General features: G+C 41.6%; 1 protein-coding gene across 1 annotated transcript; it reads left to right on the forward strand.

Annotated features, from left to right (window-relative positions):
* The first annotated feature begins 1228 nt into the window (after positions 1 to 1228).
* gfi1b (growth factor independent 1B transcription repressor) lies at positions 1229 to 5798 on the forward strand. Its single transcript, XM_050053090.1, has 7 exons — positions 1229 to 1464; positions 1893 to 1993; positions 2298 to 2471; positions 2570 to 2799; positions 2940 to 3077; positions 4706 to 4871; positions 5311 to 5798. Exons 2-7 carry the CDS (start codon positions 1900 to 1902, stop codon positions 5487 to 5489), a joined length of 981 nt encoding a protein of 326 aa, XP_049909047.1. The 5' UTR covers positions 1229 to 1464; positions 1893 to 1899; the 3' UTR covers positions 5490 to 5798.
* The last annotated feature ends 8995 nt before the right edge of the window (positions 5799 to 14793 follow it).

Raw genomic sequence — 14793 nt, forward strand, 5'->3', positions numbered from 1 at the left:
CCACTGACTATCGGTGATGGATGGCTACCTGTATATATACCTATCCTTCTCCTCCTATTGTATATAGATAGAATTGTATTAAATTAAATGTGTTACACAAACTTTTCCAGCAAGTGTAACAGCTAACCCTGGGCCTTTTACAATTAACCCCACCCATGGGGCACATTCTCACTTCCACCACTTCTCAGTGCAACTGTAGAAGAAAGGTGAGCTCTAGAAAAGCAATAACTGTTTATTTGTAGCAGAGATGTGCATGTGGTTAGAATAAAACAATAAATTAAGTAACCTCAAAGAGTTTTAATAATATTCAGCCCAAACTAAAATGTGTTAGGTTGTGCCCTGCTGTCCCCTAGCCCTTTGCAGAACACACACACACACACACACACACACACACACACACACACACACACACACACACACACACACACACAGACAAACAACACTCATCATTAATGCAAGTGACGACTTACACGCGTTGTCCACACGATGTCGCACTTGCACTTGTTCCCTCATATAAATCCTCTCCTCCTCAAAATGTGTTTGACTCGTCGACTCGATGTTCTTTGAAATGATTTGACAAGTTGTCATTATTTTCTGAAAACTGCACCCCCCATAAAAGAAAAAAAAAAAAATTAACTTAATTTTAATAATTAATTTTGTCACTTGAACCCATCTTGTCACTCTGTCCCTGACACTGAAACTCTGTCTGAACTCTGTCTGAAAATCTGTCATGTCTGAATATCTAAATGCTTTGATAAATAAAGACAGAGCAAACAGTGTCAATCATCCAGACTGGTTTGGTGTGTGTATCTTTGGAGGTGCTACAGTCTCATATGATCTTCTGGTCATTTAAATCTTGCACACGACACAGTCATACACAGCAGTACTCTGAGTAAATCCTGTAAATCAAACACTGTGAGGTGGAAATATTCGGGCGGATTTTTTTGGTTGGAATTTTTTTGGTTGGAATTTTTTCCTTGTTTTTTATTTTTTTATGTAATTTAAATGTATATATGTTTATTTTAATTAATTTTTAAGATCAGCAGAAATTGGCAGCTGAATTAAAATAATGTATCTTTAATTTAAAGCAGCAAAACGCTCTGTTTGAGGAAGACAACTTCATTTTTTAGCCTTCAACCCGACATTTCTCCCCCCCCTCCAGGAGCTCTGGCTGTTTTGTGTAACTGTTCCAGGGACAGCAAAGGGCCCGTGTTTTTTTACGCAAATTTCCACCTGCAGGTTGGCCCTTTCATTGGTTGAAACCACAGTCAGATTCTCCTGCGGAATTATCTGATTGAAATCAGGGAGGGGAGAAAAAGAGAGAGCAACAAGTGCGTTGGTTTTACGCTGCTTTGCTTTCATGACTTTCAGAAAAGGATTTGGGGACGCGTTTTTACTGCGCTAACAAGGACATTTTTATTATTACTGCAACTTTCATTTCGTCGGGAACTTGCTGGGTTAACGGTGAGTACATGCTGACTCTAATATAACTTCTTAACACAGTTAGAGTGACACTTTTCACCACTTTTAATACTTTTTCTACGAATAATAGTTTATTTCTAACCGTGAAAACATTTAAAAGGTGTTAATTAAACTTTATATTCAAGGGCCTGTTGACAAAGTAGAAAGTTAAGGCCTAATAATTCATATTAAGCATATAGCGCGAGTTTAATTTATGGACAGTTATAATAAAGCAACCCACCTGCAATTAAAGACTGAAAATATGTGAATTAAATCGAAAGTAATGAAATGACACAATTAAATGTAACAGCAGCCGAATGGTCTTTAAACGCTTGTAGATACTTTTTTCTTTTACAAAATATGACTTCATCGATATTTTATTGATTATTTCAAGGTTTATTGTGTCGCTAATGATTTATTTTTTGGTGTAGGATCAACATGCCCCGGTCATTTCTGGTGAAAAACAAAAGGTGCACGTCCTTTAATGTTCACCGATCATATGAAGACGAGCCGAGGGCCCCCATGTGTACAGGTAATAATTATAAAAAATATGGAGGATTAGATTGGAGCTGCCTACTTTTATGTCGTTATTTTGAAGTTATTTCTCTAAAGCATTTGCATGAACTTTCCATTTAAAAGGATATTTATTAATGACAGTATGAGACTCCACTTCAGCATTTCAAGGTTACTGATGAGATGTGTGTTATTTGAACAAGATGTCGTCGAAAAAGGAACTGCAGGGTTTTGTTTTGTTTTAGAGTATTTACTTGCTCACTAATCACAGAGAGCCACGTCTCTGGCTTGAAACAATCACACTTTTATTTGTGGATTTGCAGAAGACCCACCAGAGGTTCAGAGCACAGACTCTGAGGACAGGCCTCAGTCCGAGGGCCAGTCTTCCCCTGTGGGCCACTGTGAAAAGGGGGAGGCAGAACTTGAGTGCCCCTTACCTGCTCACCCAGAGCCAACCAGGCCCCCTGTGGCCCCCACACAGCCTTACTACCTAAATGGTGAACTGCCTGTGTATTTATCTCAATATTTTGCTGCTACTTCCACAGTTTAATTTTCAAGAAGGTGATTTTTACCGTCTGTATATGTGCACCCTCAGAGCCTCACATGGCTGGATTCCCTCCCTACTACAAGCCGTCGTACGCTTGGGAGCCGGTGCCGTCCTCCTATGAGCTCCGTCAGATGAGTTTCAGCCCTACAGTGCTGCAACACGCCAGTAATCTGTACGGCACCCACATCAGCCGCAGCCCACAGCCTCAGCAGCCTCTGGACTGCAGCACGCACTACTCCCCCACCTCCAACACCTACCACTGTATCACCTGTGACAAGGTACATACCACAGCCTAATTATTGTTGTGAAGCTTCTCATTAAGCCAAGATGAAAATGTAAAGTGCAGTGAATCTCTGATCAGCTAGAAACACAGTTGAAGTTGTCAGCCACCTGCATTAATAGACTAACTCTGTTTTAGGTGTTCTCAACGCCCCACGGACTGGAGGTTCACGTCAGGCGGTCGCACAGCGGAACGAGACCTTTTGGCTGCAGCATCTGCAGGAAAACCTTCGGCCACTCTGTCAGTCTGGAGCAGCACATGAACGTCCACTCTCAGGTATGTCAGTGACAAATGCTCTATACATGACTGTCCCTGCCTGGTGAATGCTCACATCTTTCAAACCTGTTGCCTCCAGTTTGTGATAAAGGCTCTATGTTATAAGTTTGTCTTCTCCATGTCCAAGCTGAGATGACCCTGGTGACATCACTGTGACATCATCAGGGTTATTTTCTCTTTATAGAGGCCATTATATTCTGTTGTCCCTTTAAGAATTCAAGATTCCCTGCTACCTTAAAATTACCTGACCTATTCACCCCCCATATTACCAGTTGTATATAATTTAATCACCCAGTGTTATGTTGAATTTGTCATTTCTTGCATGTCTCCGTTGAGTAAAGAATCCAAAAATTGGAGAAGATTCTTGATGAGTTAAAGTAAATGGGTTTCACGTTTAGCATTAGCAAAACTATATCAAAACATCTGTTAACAAACACACAACTTGTACAGTATAATCCAAAGCCCCTTTTACACTGGGGAATATGGTGCTGTCATACTGCCTCTCCACTGGACGGAGTTGTCTCGCCCCTGAGCCGGAAACTGAGGTAGTAACAGCGCCAAGACAAAGTCTATAAACAGTACAGATGGCAGGACGGGTTCATCGGTGGCATGGATGTGACGTTTTAAAGCTGTTTTATGTGTTCAACCTACCGCAGGAGATTTAAGTAGGAAGTAGCAGTTAGAGGCTAACTCAAAGAAGAAGAACAGTGGCTGAAAGTGTCTGCGAATTGGAAAACAGTTACCCTCCAAGGAAAGGACGAGAGGTTGTTAATGCCATGTTAAGCCATCGTTATTGTTTACAAAGCGCTCGTCACACCCGTCACCCCTCTTTTGATTCCATGACGCTGGTATTCTGTCTAAAATCGCACACAGGCATGATGCCACGATTGTTTGGTTCCGTGTCACAATGCAAAGGCGACATGAAGAAGGGACTTTGTAGCGGCACTGTAGCCTGATCTCTGTGTAAAAGGCTCATTTATCTGCTACTGCCTCAATCAGTTTGTGTTATTGTGTGACTTTGGTGAATCCAACCTAACGCCTTAAAACACCAAAGTCACACAATAACAAAAACAAATTAACTGATGGAGGCAGCAGTCGAACATTAGCTCCCATGTTTAGTGAGGTAAAATTGCTGTTTTTGTCGATGGAGTCTGGCTTTGAAGAGAGTATATCTAAGTTTTACTTTCAGTTCAGTGCCCTGTTGGAAAGGGCTGTCTGTCTGAGAGGCACTGAGCATACGACTGGATAAATGAGACTTGGATTATACTGCATGAGTTGTGTGAGAGTTTGGACATGGATGTTATGCTGCTGTTAGATGCGGACCCCTTATGGCTTCAAATCATCAAGAATTCAGCTGACTGGATTTTGTGGAGCTTTCGATGGACTTTGCCAAATTGTCATGGACTTGTAGGTGTTCAGATTTCCATTTTTTCCAAGCACGACAAGCACTTCTTGTCTATGCTGGCTTAAAAGTTAAGCCTCAAAGTTAGTGCTCGAAAAAAAAAGAGGAAATTATTTGGTCAACGTCTGTTTTCAAGGTCAAATACAAACCTTGGAGCTCAACTTTTCTGACATCTTTCTCAATTACTGACGATCTTGTAACACTTTTTACTTTTGTATTTCACCAGGAAAAAAGCTTTGAGTGCAAGATGTGTGGCAAATCCTTCAAGCGTTCCTCCACCCTCTCCACCCACCTGCTCATCCACTCGGACACAAGGCCTTACCCCTGCCAGTACTGCGGCAAGAGGTTTCACCAGAAGTCTGATATGAAGAAACACACATACATTCACACCGGTAAGTCACAGTGTGTAGATTGTTTTACAGCAGGCTGCCATATATAAAACTGCCTATCGCTGCTCTTGCTCTAATCATCTGCTTTCCAGGTGCAGCGAGCAGGAATTGTTTCCAGGAGTAATATAACTACTGATAAATCAGAAAAAGAAACTTAAACAAATGTCCTGTGGATTTGCATATCTGGTTTTCCTGCTTCACACGGAGCTCTGTAAAAGGAACTCTATGCTGTCGCCATTCGTTGCAAATAAATGTTTGACAAATCTGAACAATGGCACGATTCTTCACCCGTAGATATCAAAGCGAACCTTATCTTTTTAATAAAAAATAAAACACAAGCACCATGACAAACCTGATTTTCAGGAAGCACTGCAACTTCTTTACACAAATCATTTAAAAATAGTTTCTCACTGTTTTTATTTTTGTGTGTTTTATATTGTAGGTGAAAAGCCGCACAAATGCCAAGTGTGTGGTAAAGCGTTCAGCCAGAGCTCCAACCTGATCACACACAGCAGGAAACACACGGGCTTCAAACCGTTTGGATGTGACATTTGCTCCAAGGGCTTCCAACGCAAGGTGGATCTCCGCAGGCACCACGAGAGCCAGCACGGCATGAAGTGAAGAGGAGCATGTGTCTATATGTAAAATAAATATATATTAAAATGATGAGCTGATATTGATTTCTAATGGAAGGTGATTTAACTTCAGAGAAATGTAATGTGTACAATGAAGAAATGAATTAGTTAATATATTGGAAATGATATTTTGGATGTGATTACACGTGGATGAATGGGTGCTGATGTCATTTAGATTCAAAATATGCGTACGATTTGTTTTTCATATAATTTATTTGTATGCCTGAGCTGTATATTATATTGGCTGAGTGTGAGTTGATAAATGCTTTCAAATAAAGGGTGAAAAGAAGGAAAATCTTTGTTTTTTCTTTCACATGCAAAGTGAAATAGAATCTAAAATCCTTTTTACCTCAAAGGCAAAATATATGCTCACTGTTTGTCTAAGATGAGCACTGTAAACACACTTTTACTCCCCGGCCACCTCTTTCTGTGTGTTTTTCTCAGTCACTTTCCTGTCGGAGCAGGATGTAGAATATGGGACTGTGGCCTCAGGTGAAAATGTCACACAGGCCCAGAGATAGTGTGTGATGGAGTGATGCTGCATTCAAATAGCACACACCTGGAACACCATGCAAATTGTTCCTGAGAATCGACTTGGAAACTTGTGGAGGAAAGTTAGCAGCAGTTAAGGGAGTTATTTCATTCTCAGCTGAGAGGCCAAACCAGCTGCATAATCTCAGTGAAAAATCACAATTGCACAAACTGCCAGACAGACCATAATGAACTCTGGCCACACACCCTCGCATGCATGCAACGTAACTGCTCGGCCTTTCACAGTGCACTGAGTCGAATGGGATACAGGGATTAATAAGAAGCTGTGGAGAAGGGATTGATTACTTAGTCAACCGTTACCACACCCAGTCAGCCTGTGGATTAACTTCAACAAACAAGTGGCGGCTCCAACGAAGATTCACCACCTTCCACAAACATCAAACCTGTTAGGACATTAAGCTGCTCGAGGCAAATCAGATCATCACCTGGGCCTTTTAAATCTGACACGAACTTGATGGAGTGCTGTCAAGGAATTGTACAGTTTCCTTAGACGTAACACAATGATGGCGACACATTTTTCATCCCTAATGGATCCCAAATTTGACTCATTACTCATCATATATAAATTAAAGGAGCAGTGTGTAAGATTTAAGGGGATTTAGTGACATCTAGCATTTGCAATTAGCTGAATCTTCTCCTGGTTCCTTCAGTGTTCATTGTTTAGGAGGTCTTTACTGGGAGCCAAATTATCTCCTCCCTTCCAAAACAAATGGACCAGGTGATTTAAACCGGTAAAAACACTGAATAAGACAGTTTCATGTTACGAATCAGTGTTTCTTTGACACTGTTGCAGATGGGCAGCTAGTCCGACAACTGCTGATGTGTGCGCGTGATTTTTCTGATCCACACATTCAGGAGGTTTTCACCTTGAGCCAAACTATCTGCAGAGGTCTCTTCCTCTCCAAAACAAACAGACCAGGTGTTTTAAAGTGGTAAAGACACAGAATAAAGCAGTTTTACGGTAATAATTGGGGTCGTTGGAGACGTGCCGCTAGCTCAGCTCCTGCTAATGTGTGCTCACTTCTTATCTTTCATAACTTAAAATCCAGATGTTCAGGGTTTTTTTAATGAAAGCCGAATTATCCGCAGAGGTCTCGTCCTCTCTAAAACAAACAGACCTAAAAACACTGAATAAAGAAGTTTCACTTAAAAAAAATTGGTGTTTTTTGGACACTGTTGCCACGGAACAGCTGCTAACTATGGTGGCCGACGGGAAAACACAAATGGCACTATCTAGAGCCTGTGTTTGGTTTGTCCATTCTGGGCTACTGTAGAAACATGGCTGTGCAACATGGGGATCTCCATGGATAAGCACCAAAAAATGGCTCATTCAAAGGTAACAAAAACACAATTATTATTTTCAGGTGATTATACACTAAAGAAAACATACTTATAATATCATATTACATTTCTGCTGATATTTCCCCCTAAATCTGAGACACTGGATCTTTAAAAAAAAACCTTAAAATTTCACTAAATGTACATTCCCATATGTATGTTGTGCCATGTGGATTCGCTGCTGCAGAAATCAGTGTCTGCACAGGCAAGAGAGGAGACGCGAGGGCTTACGGTCTGGCAAACAAATCTGAGGTCTTTATGCAAAATGTGTTGATATTACCACGGCAACAGGGTCTGTTGTGATCCAGTACAGGCAGACCGCCCGCTGCATCCTGGTGAGAGAGGAGACAGAGCAAATCAAAATCCTGCACAGGTAACCAACAGAAAAGGGAGACATCTTGGGTGGGACTTGGCAAACAGGACATGGGTCCTGAAAGGGGAGGGGCGGTGGTGCGGAGGGTAGCCTGGGGTAAAACGGAAGAAAATGAAGAAAGCGTGCAGCCCGCACGCACCTGTAATATCACTTCACCTGTGTACAGGTGCAAGGGTTTGAGAATTCAGTGGAGTCATTTTGATTTTTTTTAGATGTCTGAGAAAATGCTGAGAACTGTGTCAGAGTTGTTTATGTGGTTATCCAGCCTTTGTTGATTTGCATATTGTATGTTGCCTGAGGCGCAGTGGTATCCTGAAAGTTGCAAATTTGCTTGATGGTCTTTCTAACTGTTCAGCTCTCACTGAGCTCCACCCGGGAACAGTTTGTAAAAGCAGTTCAGAAGCTACATGAACAGCTACCTTGAATATATTTTAAAGTAATGTCTGCATTGTGACACAAGTCCCTAACATGTTCAAGAAGTTACTGCCTCAACAGTGAAGAAACAGCACAGTCTGATACCAGAGACAGTCCTAGCTCCAACACCCACACTGATCCTCCAAATCTGATCCATTCAGCAAAGAAACAACTAACAACTTAAAAAAAAAAATCAAGACTCAAACATTAGTGTTGTGTCTTAAAACCAACACACCCGAATCCAAATGTGCTTGTCTCTGTCTCGCAGACACACACACACACACACACACACGCACACACACACACACACAACAGACAGAGCACACAGCTGAAATTTGTTTTGCAAATTGCCTCTATGCAAATGCACCCTGCATGGCCAGTACTCTGGAAACGCTGCAGGATGAAAGGATGGCCTCAGGCATCCGTGACACATTCATGCACGACAGAGCGGGAGATCCCCAAGAAGAGCTGCTATTGCTTTCCTGTACAATCAAAGAAACATCACGGGAGCCTGAGTCATTATTTACTCTAAGATATCTGCCATCAAATAAACCTTTTGTCCCAACTGCCTCTGTATTGGAAGTACGCATCCCCCTCCCCTCCACAAAAATCATTTAATCTCATTCCATGTCAGCTGTTTAGGATTCAAATGATTTGTCTTTCATGTTCCTCAGTGTTTGTCACAGCTTCTGGAAAATAAACCTTTCCTCTCCTTTATGAGATTTTGACAGAGCAGCATGTCGAGTGTTTTACATAAAATCAGGGCCAACACAGTAAAACGACAAGATTTGAGACCAATAGTTCATTATACAAAGGAAGACGCTTCAAAGTTTAATTCTGTGTGTGTTTGGCTTACATGGTTTCTATCATAGTGTCACAGGAGCACAGGGAACAGGCTGGGAAAGATGAAGCTGCAAATAAGTAGTCCTACAGATCTGTATGTGAGGCTCCAGACCAACTAAAGCCGCTGTTTACAGTGCTTTCCCAGAATATACCTATGCAAAAACATTACGTTTCACACACAACGACAAACAAACAAAATTTAACAATGAACGTTTGGCCCTGAAGTCATAAATATAAGTACGGGGAAGCTATAGAGTTGCAAAGTCAGTGTTGAGTGACGTGCCACTGATCCGTCTTGCTGTTTCTAAAACAGACAGAGTAACGCAAATCGAAAAATAAACTGTCAGCAGATTTCCTCTCTATGACTGGATGCAGGAAGATGCTGTATGATCACATCTGCTGCTGTCACACAGTGTGGCGGGTGAGATACTATTTGATTGCCACTGACACTGTATTGTGGTCCAGCACACGTCCTGCCCTCCCGTAGATAAGTGCAGTGATGACGTGCACTGAAGGCCGCGCCTACAAAGTGTCATGAAAGACTGATTGGGGGGGGGGGGAATGAATGTTTCCTGTGGTTGCCTTTCTTGGAATTTAATAATCTATCTCACAATTAGGCAAATCAACATGGTGCATTCAAGTTACAGCCAGCCTGTTATCATTAGAGGAAGAGCCCCGGCACTCCAGTACAGGAAATAGCATGAACATCACTTGATGTGGTCACTTAAAGTTAAGTGTCTGTGATGTTTAAAGCCCTTTGAACACAACTCTCTAACAAGCACTGGCAGCCAGTAGAGGCCATATTTACATTAATTTCTCATAAAATGTATTTGCATTTGTTGGAAAAGATTAATTTATAAAATATGTCAGTAGCAGTGACAGTATCCCAGGAACCACAACCCTTCCCCTTCACTGTGCCCCTTTGTTTCCTTGTCAAAACTGTCTAATAAATACAAGCACATTTATATAAAAATAGGAGACTTGATATTGCTTAGTAATAAAAAAAATAATTATTCCTTACTTTTTATTTACTAATTGCTTGCTCAATAATGTAAAACTGAAATCTTTCATTTTTAGCGATACATTTCCTGGGGAATTTCGAGGACACCATCGCAGCAAGCAGAGGTGGGGTGACACTTGACACTTGCCTAACAGTTACAAAGGACTGGACTTGACTTTGACAAAGTATTCATGACTTGACACTTGACTTCGACTTGAGACAGATGATCTGAAAGGACTTTGTTAGCAATCGGGAAGAGGCTAGTCCACAAATAATACATTTAGCATTCAGGGGTTATGTTGTTTATGATGGTAGTATTAAGAAAACAGCGGTATGCAAGGTCTACAGCTCAAAAATCAGAGACACGACCACCATGACATCCTATTTTTTTCCATCACTACGCCCGCACGAACGTGTCTTTTAAGCTAATTTATTAGCTTATTAGCTGGCTAACACTAGCTACAAAGCTCAGACTTGACTTGCTTGACGTATAACAGGGACTTGCTTGCTTGATTGTCATCACAGTAACTTAGGACTCACTTGAGACTTGAACTGACTCAGCCTACTCCCACCTCTGGTAGCAAGAAGATAGTCCACTGCAGTGTTTCCCAACCTATGTTGCAAGATAAATCTGAAGGTTCGTGAAATGATAAACAAGAGACGAGAGCTGAAAATGACATTTATGCTACTCAAAATTAGACTTACTTCCTCAAACACTCTGGCTTTTTTTTTTTATCATTGCCATATAGGGACGTCAATTTTAGTCACCACTTTGGTTCAGACTGAGATATCTCAAAAACTATTGAATAGATTGTCAGTACAATTTGACATTCATGGCCCACAGAGGATGAGTCCTACTGACTTTGATGACCCCGATTTTTCCTCTTGTGCAAACTTTAACTCAAAGCAATGCTGTGCAAAAGTACAGCCTGACAGAGGTGCTAGCAAAGCTGTAGACGTCTCATCATCGTCTCATTATCTTACTTGGTTATATTTCATTTTCTGGTGTCCAAAACTTATTCAGATTAAAAGGGAAACAAAATCACTCTTTGATTATCTTCGTCATAGTGCACATACATATTCAGTCAGTAACGTGGGTCACAATTAGCATCTTGAGAGTGGCATCTAAATAAAATTGCTCGTGCAGTAACATACACTTTGAATAAATAACAAGAGCTCAGCTAAAGCAATCACTGATAATAACCTTTCGTTTTGCCCACAGAGAGGGACTGGGCCTCGTAGGCGTGGCTTAATGTCTACATCATCACAAGTTAAAAAATGGCCATGCATACAGAAGCAACCAAACAGCCAGCTGCAGGTCCAGACGCTGGAGATGTAGAGGCTGAGAGATGACAGGAAAGAGGATATGCTGAGTGAGACGAGTGAGTGGGAGCAGGAGGGGTGAAATCTGAGGGCAGCAGGCTCTGTCAGAGTAAGTCGGGCGGTGGTGACTGTCTGATAACCTTATCATGGCCTCCCCACACTGTAACGGTAGGAACAGGCCAGTGGAGCTGCAGGGAGGAGCGGACAGGCACTCGACTGAGATAGCACCAAGAGCTGGATGAATGTTTCAATAGACGAGGGCCCCCGAGAGACAGACAGAAATGAAAGACAAAGAGAGAAAGATTGTCAAAATCCTTACTTCACCACAGCATACAACAGATTGTCAGTCAGAGCCTTGTGTACCTTCTGTCCCCTCCTCCTCATATCCCTCCCACAATACACCAAGCTTCATAACACTGTGATAGGCCCTGCTGGATGTCACCATTTATGTTTTTATTGAAGCTCTGATAGTGTTCACAGAGTTGCTTCACTCTTCTATAAATGGAAACCAGTCCAGCAGAGCATAATAAACCCACAGGAACTCATTGTAACCAGTGATATCATGATAATTTGTATGGACTTCTCCTGAAGAGTAAAGTTTGAAAGTTTCCTAATATCCATACATCTATCAGCCACCTAGTTTCTCAGAGGAGGAGGGTGGATCATTTATCCACATTTGGTCTGGATGTTGTCCGGTGTTGTAGTAGTTCCCTTGTTGTCATAAGGCCATAAGCAAGAGGTCTTTTCACAACAGACAGGCCCTGTGTGCAGGATTTAGAGCTATCTATTGGTGAGGTTGTAGTTTACGTGCAGGAGAACTATGTTGGCCGATTTGAAAATGAATGGCCCTGTCTAGAGAGCCTCTTACTCGCTTGGGCAGTGACTTGCGGCTTCAGAAACTAATGAAAAAAGGCATCCTTTAACTTTGACATGATAGGCAGCAGGTTGCCGTTATAGTTTAAAGGTGCCTGGCAGCGTCAGGGGCAAACAAGGCCGAGACAAGGACGAAAGTCAAGGCAGCGAAAGTGGAGTGGGCCGACGGGAGAGGTGGTGGATGGGTCCAACAAACACCAACTTTCACCCAGGAGAGTGGTGTCTGTGTCCCATGAGATTATAAAGCCAAACCCTGTTCGTTTTTCCTAAACCCAACCACGTGTTTTTGTTGCCTAAACTCAACCATATACATTTTTTTGTTGAAGGAAAAAAACCTTGATTTGCGGTGCTGTGCCGACGTAGTGCATTTAATTTGGAAAGAGACTGTATGTAAACAGTAAATTTCCTGTGAGATGGGAATTGTATTTTGAAAGAAGACAATGCATGTACAGTAACAGGCAGGACTTGACACGGTGTCCCAGAGCGTCAACAACCAACGCACCCAGGGTACCTTGCACGTCGTGTGTGGACGTGTAAAGTCCATGACCAAACAACAATATTTGATGAGGTCAGAGTGAGAATGTGTTGGTCAAGACCCAGTGTTTGCTTTGTCTGCTCTGGGCTTCTGTAGCACACGTGGCATGCATGACTGTGTGGAAGAGGACCAAGTGTGGCCTGTGGCCCAAAAAGCATCTTCCCCATAGACCACCATTGTAATGGAGATGTCTTTAAAACTGTTGACAGGACACCTCGAACTGCAAGCAAGGTTAATTCTGGCTCTTTCTCTTCTGCGTTCTTGATCCATGGAGGTTTTTTAATAAGCCCAGAAAAACAATTTTAAAATCTATGGGAGAAACGCTTCAGTGGGCCACATATCACAGAAGTAAAGCTGGAAGCTAGAGACTTTTTTGGCACACGCACCAGGTGAGCAACACCATAGGACTCATAATACATATCTGCATGATTAAGTCATTTTTATTCCCACTCAAGTTAGCAGGAAGCTAAACTGGAAGTTAGCCGCTTGGCCAGCTAAAGTCTTTGTGGGCCTCATAATGCAGACATCAGGGTGATTTCATGCTGCCCAAATCAAGCTATTTTGGCTTCATGTGCTATTGAGCAACCTTCATATGAACGGGGCCCCGCCTCCTAAGCTATATCCACTTCTCTATACAGTCATGAAGAGGACCCACTTGTTATGCAGATATAAATGACTCATTCTAACATAATATAAACACAACGCTTCTTATTTCCAGGTGATTATACACTAATGAACACATAGTTATGAATATTATAAACCCTTTCTGCCAACAGATGGCTCTAAATCCTACACACTGGAGCTTTAACTTGTCATGGCAGAAAAAACGTGCTGCTAATAACGTTAACAATGGCACTGTTCTATTTGACAATCACTCTAAGCCATGTATGCCATTTTGAGAGCCAGCCATCATTTTTGTTATTAATTAGACATTTTCCTTGCTGCTATGACAAGTCATAATATGTCTGCTGTGAGAAAGGTGTAAATTCGTACCCAGAGTCGGATGAGAAAATCATGAGTTTAATCTCTGCGTGTCCGGTACAGAGATTGATCCAGGAACTGCTTAGCCTAGTTTAGCGCAAAGACTGGAAGCAGTGGGAAACTGTTAGCATAGTCCTTTTACAAACAAACAAAACAAATACACCTTGTAACTGCTTTAATCTAAGCTAGGCTAAACATGTCCCAAATTACAGGTTGATTAGGCACTCGTTGTGCTTCAACATCCATGAGGGACAACCAAAGACAGCATTACATTTTCTAGCTGACATCCAATTCCAGAAGTTACACGTGACTGCACCTTTTCAGCAGACTTTTCAGACATTTTACATATTATTTGCACTGCACAGGGACATATCACATGACAAAATCCTAAAATATTTCTCCCAAATGTCAGTCTGTTCTTTCAAAAATCAAAAACATGGAAAAAACCCAAATACTTAAACTTAAATGAGGATGATTTTAAGAGTGAATATGAGATGGCTAAGAATTGTATGTTACACCTTGTACTGCCTTTAAGGCAAGAAAGAAGAAGACGAACTAGAATCTAAGTAAACACGGTGTCACATCAGACTGTAATCGCCTGTATAACAGCATCTTAAATAACTCTGTAAACACGAGTGTTTCTTCAGAGTCTCCTGTGTTCTCTGAGGGGATGACAGTCTGTTGACAGTTTCTGGGAGGGACAGCACACAAATCCTCTTTACTAAGGTCCCTCTGAATCTGACAACAGTGGATGTCTCCTTCTGACGACACAAAGACACTTTTAGTGGCTGTTAAGATACCCATTGTTAAGTTTGAAATGAAAATAAATACAGAGATCATTCATGTAGACTCAGAGCATTGAAGAAGACTGAGCTGCTTTAGATATTTAACATTGATGGAGATGATGTGGTATCATTCCCACTGCCAGAGAATTCCCCTCATTTTGTTTGGTTTTACACCGCCACCCTGTGGCCAAATTTATACGTTGAAATGAACATGTAAAAAACAGGTAAATGATAGCAGCAGTTGTAAAAAACAAATATGAATGACATAAGTAT

This window comes from Epinephelus moara, chromosome 9, assembly GCF_006386435.1.
Source record: "Epinephelus moara isolate mb chromosome 9, YSFRI_EMoa_1.0, whole genome shotgun sequence".
NCBI classification, from domain to species: Eukaryota; Metazoa; Chordata; class Actinopteri; order Perciformes; family Serranidae; genus Epinephelus; species Epinephelus moara.

Bases quoted from the DNA above. Each gene is read 5' to 3' on its own strand.
- gfi1b (XM_050053090.1), top strand. From the start codon at position 1,900: ATGCCCCGGTCATTTCTGGTGAAAAACAAAAGGTGCACGTCCTTTAAT. The intron at 3,078-4,705 runs GTATGTCAGTGA...GTATTTCACCAG, and splicing joins ACATGAACGTCCACTCTCAG to GAAAAAAGCTTTGAGTGCAA. The intron at 4,872-5,310 runs GTAAGTCACAGT...TTTATATTGTAG, and splicing joins ACACACATACATTCACACCG to GTGAAAAGCCGCACAAATGC.